Source organism: Mesitornis unicolor, unplaced genomic scaffold, assembly GCF_000695765.1.
Source record: "Mesitornis unicolor isolate BGI_N332 unplaced genomic scaffold, ASM69576v1 scaffold45790, whole genome shotgun sequence".
Taxonomy (NCBI): domain Eukaryota; kingdom Metazoa; phylum Chordata; class Aves; order Mesitornithiformes; family Mesitornithidae; genus Mesitornis; species Mesitornis unicolor.
In genome coordinates this window covers 1-6,963 of record NW_010159763.1, presented here as the reverse complement: position 1 = coordinate 6,963, position 6,963 = coordinate 1, and the positions used below count along the sequence as shown (strand labels likewise).

Genomic DNA, 6,963 nt, shown 5'->3' with positions numbered 1-6,963 from the left:
GCGGTTCATGGTTTTGGCACTCTGTTGCATTCATTGTTTGTTTCTGTTAAAACGGTTGAGTTTGAAACAACTAATGATGCTATTTTTTGAGAGAGATACAGGGTTTTAAGGGATTAGGGTCTTTTAGTTTTCAGTCATTAACAAGAAAACGGAATCTGTTACAATTAGTCTGTTTTGAAGATTGTTACTGCAGTCACAAAGCCTAGAGAGCTTTTCATAAACTTATCTGAAGAGGTGGGTTGCAGTAGCATGGTTTTATATAAAAGATAACATTTCTTGGATGAGTTTGGGTGGAAAAAAAGACAATGTATAGAATACCTTCCTTTTCCCTTCCTCTCCTATTCAGCATCCTCGCGGTGCATCTTTCCCTTCCCGCGTGTCCTCAGATGCGCTGTCCCTGCCGTGTCTGATCTGTGTCCTCCCCTATGGCACTGCCAGAGCAGATGTGAGGGCTGCCCAGGCCCTCGCTGTCCCGTTGGTGCGAGGAGCAGCAGGGGCAGCCCCGTTCCCTGATCCCTGGGTCGTTGTGTGTCGCTGCCGCAGCCGTGACCAGCGCTCGGCCAGCAGCACCGGCTCCTTGAGCTTGCACAGATTGAGCGGGACAAGGGAGCAGGAGGGGGTCAGGGCCTTCCTGTGTTGCTATCGGGGCGTTTTAAAGATTGCTGACGTGTTTCAAAATAGTCCAGTCCGTTATAAGTCTACTCACTCTAACTCATAGGTCACCTGGAAACTCACACTGTTATTTTACATATAACATGGGCGCTCTTTGGGAAGATTCTACTAAACCTAGCATCAGTGTTCTCCATGTTACTCGTAATATTTCTGAGTGCTGCAGGGAAGCTGTACTGAAAGCCGTGCGTGTAACCGTGGGCTGCCTTTGCTCGCGGTGTCGGGGTCGATTCTGCTCACTTTATTTTCTTTTCCTCAGAACAGTGCGGGTGTGACCTGCTGAGGACAGCGTCTGTAACGCCTCCACGTACAGCGTTTCGGGTGAGAATCACAAAGGTTACAGGTTTACACAAAACTCAGAAAGACATTTACATGAATCAAAGCAACAGATATTATCAAAATTAAACTAGGGCTGAGCCAGTTAGTCTAAAAATCTAAAAAAGTAAGAAATTCAAAAACCTAATGGAGACCTTTATGTTCCTGAGATTTTTCTCTTTTTTTTTAACTCGTTCCCCTTCACAAAGAACACAGAAAGGGAAATTATATTTAGCTGCACAACACCAATATTGTCTGAAAACATACATAAAATTCCACTTTTCTTAAAATATATTCTTCCTATATCTCTTCCAAGTGAGCAGTTTCTGGTGAAGCATAGCAAGACTCTACTTGTGTTTATAAAAGCTTTTTAGTTTACATAAAAAGAATAACCACAATGCTCCACCTCTTACTGATAAAGCTGACTTGCTGACAAAAGGTTGTCTAGCTCACCAGCTTCCAGAAAGACCTGATGAGCTGACCGGCCTCCAGTTAATAAAGCAGATGGCCCAGCCCTAAACTAGTTCTATTTCTAAAATAAATAGTGTTGAAACTCTTTTTGTTTTCAATGCCTTTTTGGTTTCCTGTCATGCTCACACACACGTTTCCGGGTTAGTTACGACTTCGCCGTTTTTTTCAGGCTCATCTTTCAGAAACTGCTCCACTTCAATAGAGTCCACCTTGGCATCTTCGGGAGCTTTGTCTTCAGATTTATTTAATTCCTCTCTTTCTGCTGCTTCTTCTTTCGTATGTGGTTCTTCTGGTTTTTTCTTAATGCAGAAGAAATTTCCCAAGGCCAGTACGAGTGCTGAGGTGGTAACTTCAATTCCAGCAATAATAAAAACAAACATGTACCTCCCTGTTGCATCCAGGAGTTTTCCTGAAAAACACAACGTTCCAGGTAATTGACAAAAGTTCTTACCTTACAACGAGGTTTTTTTCTGCTTTCTTCACACATTTAAATGACTCTGTACTGTCTGCTTAAAACACAAATCTTATTTAATGGTCGGTCTGGAGTATGATTGTGATGCTTTAGTCAAGGGGAGTTCTCACAGGGCTCGGTGGAGGTGGCAGCACAGGAGGGAAGGTGTGGAGGCCAGAGGAAGCAGCACGCAGCTCTGTTTTGTCACAGTAAAGATACTTGATGCTTTTTAGTGTCTGGTATCAAGAGTAAACATTTTATGCCAATGAACTGGTGAATTTTGGGTGGTATTTGGTGTTTTTGGGTGGGTTTTTTTTGCAGTTCAAGGTCTTTAAAATGTATATTCCTTTATTAGTGATTAATTTGAAATTTTTAATTCAAATTAATGTATTTTATAACATCCCCTTATTCTTGGGTTGTGAGACGTGCGATAGAAGCAGACCACCCTCCTTAAAACAGCCCAGCTTTATTGTCCTCTGTGTAAGATTTTTTTTTTTATCTCCTTCTGACATTTTCTTTCCTCCTCCAAATCTACCATGGGTGTAGAGTACCTACCCTAGTACTTCCCAGAGAAAAGGGACAGGTTTCATGTTTTGAATCTCAGCTCCAAAGAGGTCTGAACTTCACAAGAGTTATTCACCCTGTGTGTAAAACTCATCTCATACAGTGTTAGCCATCTACTGATATTGTTCCAATGTAGGCGTTCAGTGGAGGAAGAGCAGCATCTCCAGCTGGCAAGTCAACCAGTCCTGAGGTAGAGCCGGGAAGGAAAAGGTCCATGCCCCCGTCTCAGCTCTAACTGCAGCAGCTCATCGGCGCGCGCAGCGCCAGCACAACGTGCGCTGCTCGAGTGACTCATCCTGTGCTCTGCTCCCTTATCGTACCACTTGTGTTAATGCATACAGTGCAAATGACTTTGAGTTCTGAACTAAATGGGATACTTACCCGCTGATGGTGGACCGATGAGCACAGCCATAGCTTCTGCCAGGAGCACTAAACCGATAGCACTGGAAAACTTCTGAGTGCCAACAATAGCCATGAGGACTTCAAACTGCAGAGCACCTACCATTCCGTAAGAAATGCCAAAGAAAATGCAAAAGACCACCAGGCCTCCGTAATCAACAGACATAGAACCCATGAGATCTGTAAAGCCGTTGAAAATCATAGCAAAACTGAAGAGGTAGACACAGCGTGGTCTAACCCATTTAAGACCAGCTACCATTCCACAAATAGGCCGAGCAAAGATATCAATGAATCCCAGAATAGTCAGCAGAAAAGCTGCTTTGGTGTCTTGATACCCTAAATCCTTGGCATAACTCACAACAAAAACTGGGGGAACAAAGAGGCCAAGCACCATGATAGATGCTGCTAGTGTGTAGATTACAAAACCACCATCTTTAAACACGCTGAAATCCAGCAGCTTTTTCTTCACTTTCTTCTCAGCTGGTTCTTTGGCAGCTTCAGATGTTTTGGGTGGCTCCAAAGGTCTCATTAATGCTCCACACACGCAGCAGTTGAGCAGCATCCCGCCCAGGATAAGGAATCCTCCTCTCCAGCCATACTGGTGTTGTAGTACCTGCCCCAGCGGCGAGAGAGCGCACAGAAACACCGGGCTCCCGGCAGCGGAGAGCCCGTTGGCCAGGGGCCGGCGTTTGTCAAAGTATCGGTTCAACATGATGAGCGATGGCTGGAAGTTCAGTGCCAGACCCAAACCTGTAGCAGAGGGTACATAACAATTAATGCTGGCCTACAATATCACTATTAAAAAAGATTCTAATTACAGTTTTTCTGGTTCATGACTTAAGAGAAATGGGCAAAAGAATTCTAAGATAACATTTGTAAAAGCGTTCCACCTCCGCAGTATTCTTGTACTTTATGGTTAAACTTTGCTGATTACACCAGTGGCCAACATAAAAAATAATTAACATTGATAAAAATATATATGACAGTTTAATTACACATTTATCTGCCATCTTTATAAAAGCCCATTTGGATGATCCCGATCATTTAGACACTTGTCACTTACACAGAGCTCCAACCTTAAAGCAGGACATGAGCCGACTCTTTTCCACCCACGCACGCGACTCACCAGTGATCACGCCTGCAGTCAGGTAGATCTGAACGATGCTCGTGCAGAAGGAGGCTATCACCATCCCCATGGAGGCAAAGAGGCCCCCCACCAGCATGACGGGGCGACAGCCAAAGCGGTTGACACAAACACTGCAGAGCGGACCTAGGCAAGAAGAGCAGGCGACAGTTCCTCAGACAAACCAGCTTTTGCAACTGATTTTATGTCAGTTTGCATTTCTTCTTTGCACTGCTGGGTTTACGGTTGGACTCGATGATACTGAAGGTCTTTGCCAACCAAGCTGGCTCTAGGAGTCTTCCCGTACTCGGTCTGCTGTCAGGCCAGTCCAGAAGGGTGTGCTTTTCTCTGCAGTCAAATACTTACTCTTTTTTGTCCTGAGTGCCATGCAGTTTTTCATCATCTTTAGTACTGAGTTACAGAGATTTCTGTGCAGGCTGCATGTGCTTAAGTAACTTTTGGATTTATGTGATTAATAATTACTGTTCTTTGGACTGCCTTACTTGCACACAGGTATCGATATGCAATCATGATTCACGCTGTAAATGGCTGTATGATTGACAAATACTGTTTCAAAAACAAAATACCTACCTGTTCCATAAAGCATGGCCAACAGAATGGAGGAAATCCATGCAGTGTCACTGTAGCCAACGCCAAATTCCCGGATGAGTTCTTTAAAGAAGACACTGACTGCCTTAGGAAAGGCATAGGAGAATCCTGTGATGATAAAACAGCCGAAAAGGACAGCCCAGCCCCAGCCTCCGTCGGGGGCTTTAACACCAGATGGGCCATCATCGGCTACGACAGCTCCCATGGCGAAGATCCCTAAGAGACAAAAAGCAATTACAGTCTGTAGACTTTGGGACGGTTATCTAACCAAAATCATCTCTACAACATAGCCAGAAATTTCACTACAGCTGAAGTTACAAATAAGGTATGGGACTGTTTTAAATACAAATATTGAAGACGCAGTGCAATTTTAACTATTCCTTGTTTAGTTTCGTCCTTATGAACCATGCAAAAAATACATAAAAATAAGGTGCACACAGCTGAGTTTTAAATGAACATCCCCTCGCAGCTCTCTCAAAGTCAAAACTGGATTTCAACTGAATCACTGTTTCACAGAACAACTGAAGCCATTACAGCAGGTCAGGGGTGTATTTGACTTTCACAAATATGCAGTGACTACTGCATTAACGTCTGTGGGATTTTTGTTACAAGACCTTGTTATATGAAGCTCCTGGGCTTCACTTAGGAGACCTCGGTGCAAAATGCTGGTGCATCGCAAGCGTTCTGTGCAGCAGTGGACAAACCACCCAGAGTGCAGCAGCACAGCCCCGGCACAGCGATGCCTGGGAAAGACAGACAGGTCTCTGAGCTTCTGATGAGCCATCAGGTTTTGTGCATCCAGTCGGTACCTAAGCTGCACAGCAATGGAAATCTGCATGGGCAGTTTTTGTGGGTGATGGGAACCAGTAATGGCAGCAGTGCTCAGTATTGCTGCCTGCCTGAAGCAAATACTTTTCATGGCTGTTATTATCAGGTTTGTTTGTTTTTTAATATTTGATGAATGTTATCTTTCACATCTTCTCTATGCAGCCACAAGCGCCTTTGCATCTAAAAATTATTTTCTTTCTCATGAGAATGTTATGTACTAGACAGTAATGCTGCAAAGGTTTAAAAAAGAGCTGCGGGGCGGGGGGGAAGGACACTGAAATGGCAGATAAAGTGTCCCTGTATGTGAAGAGGACATCACCGCAATTAGGTTTTTGTAGGGTCCATGCTTTATGGAGGTCTTGCAAATGTTCAAGTGAGCTTCAAACAAGTTATACATTAAATCTTACATGTACAAAAATTGACTATTTCTTTAAAATGATCACTCCTATTGGGTCAATGTTTCTCTACAATAGCACCTAGAAGAGGAGTGCAATCACAGCTGTAGATCAGCGAGGACATTCATCATTAATGAAGGCGGCTGCCTCAGAAGGTCTGCATAGCGATGGTGCGCACTGGGCGTTACGTGGGGCTCCACTGCAGACCCAGACCGCGCCTGGCACAGCCCAGCCAACGCAGGCTGGTCCAGACACCGAGCACCGTGCGTGGTTGTTAACAGGCCTGAATTTAGACCAGCACTCCCACTGCCTGGAAGAAGCAGCTTTATATACACGATGCAGAAATAAACCTGGCCACTACAACTCTTTTATCACCCTGGGCTGTACAAAATGGACAGTAAGCCTCATGCTACTGGCTTCACCTCTTGTTTCCTCAAAATCAAATATAAACGGAAAACAATTTGTCCTAAGTCCAAACAGAACCTAAAATGGTAAAACAAAGAGCAAAACAGAATACCTCAATAAAAGTAGACATCCAGGTGCCTGCTACTAGAAATGGCTGATTTGCTAATTGCTCTAAGATTATGTAAAAATGCATATAGCTTGTTAGACAGGACAAGTTCCGCTCCAAGCTTTGGGCTGCTCAGTAAAAGTCTTAAGATGCATCTCTGCCAATCCCGGTGACGCTGTTTTTCCCAGTAACTTCTGCATGATGGATGGTGTAAAGCATTCTCCAAAAAACGGACTGATTTTTCTAAAGGAATAACCAGATAGCGGAGGAGGAGCACAAAGCGGAATCCTTCAGGGCACTGGTAACAGGAAGAACGCTGATACAAGTATCAGGTTAAAGAACAGGAGCAAGGTGTGAAAGTGAGGGAGTCCGGGGGCAGGAGGAGCCGTTGCTCCCACGACTCGCGGACTGTCGCGACACGGCGTTTGCAGTGAATGCAGTGAACGTTCACGGCGGGGCTTGTGCAACCGTTTTTCTTTAGTGTTCGCCGTCGGTAGTAACACGTGACCACGAATTCTTGAGAGCCGGCGGTTTCCGCAGGCTGCTGACCTGGCGCTGGGAGCACCCGCCCCAGAAGGGGGCGGACCGTGGCCCTCACCCGTGCACTCCCGCACGAGTCCGGGGCGGC

The 6,963-nt window shown here is 44.9% G+C and overlaps 1 protein-coding gene across 1 annotated transcript; it reads right to left on the bottom strand.

Annotated features, from left to right (window-relative positions):
• Positions 1 to 888: 888 nt before the first annotated feature.
• SLC16A3 (solute carrier family 16 (monocarboxylate transporter), member 3) lies at positions 889 to 4,810 on the bottom strand. The gene is made up of 4 exons (XM_010187777.1): positions 4,584 to 4,810; positions 3,996 to 4,139; positions 2,852 to 3,619; positions 889 to 1,864 (listed from the first exon to the last, which is right to left on the bottom strand). Exons 1-4 carry the CDS (start codon positions 4,804 to 4,806, stop codon positions 1,578 to 1,580), a joined length of 1,422 nt encoding a protein of 473 aa, XP_010186079.1. The 5' UTR covers positions 4,807 to 4,810; the 3' UTR covers positions 889 to 1,577.
• Between the last annotated feature and the right edge of the window lie 2,153 nt (positions 4,811 to 6,963).

Bases quoted from the DNA above. Each gene is read 5' to 3' on its own strand.
- SLC16A3 (XM_010187777.1), bottom strand. From the start codon at position 4,806: ATGGGAGCTGTCGTAGCCGATGATGGCCCATCTGGTGTTAAAGCCCCC. The intron at 4,140-4,583 runs GTAGGTATTTTG...CTTCTTGCCTAG, and splicing joins GGCCATGCTTTATGGAACAG to GTCCGCTCTGCAGTGTTTGT. The intron at 1,865-2,851 runs GTAAGTATCCCA...TGTGTTTTTCAG, and splicing joins CATCGGTCCACCATCAGCGG to GAAAACTCCTGGATGCAACA.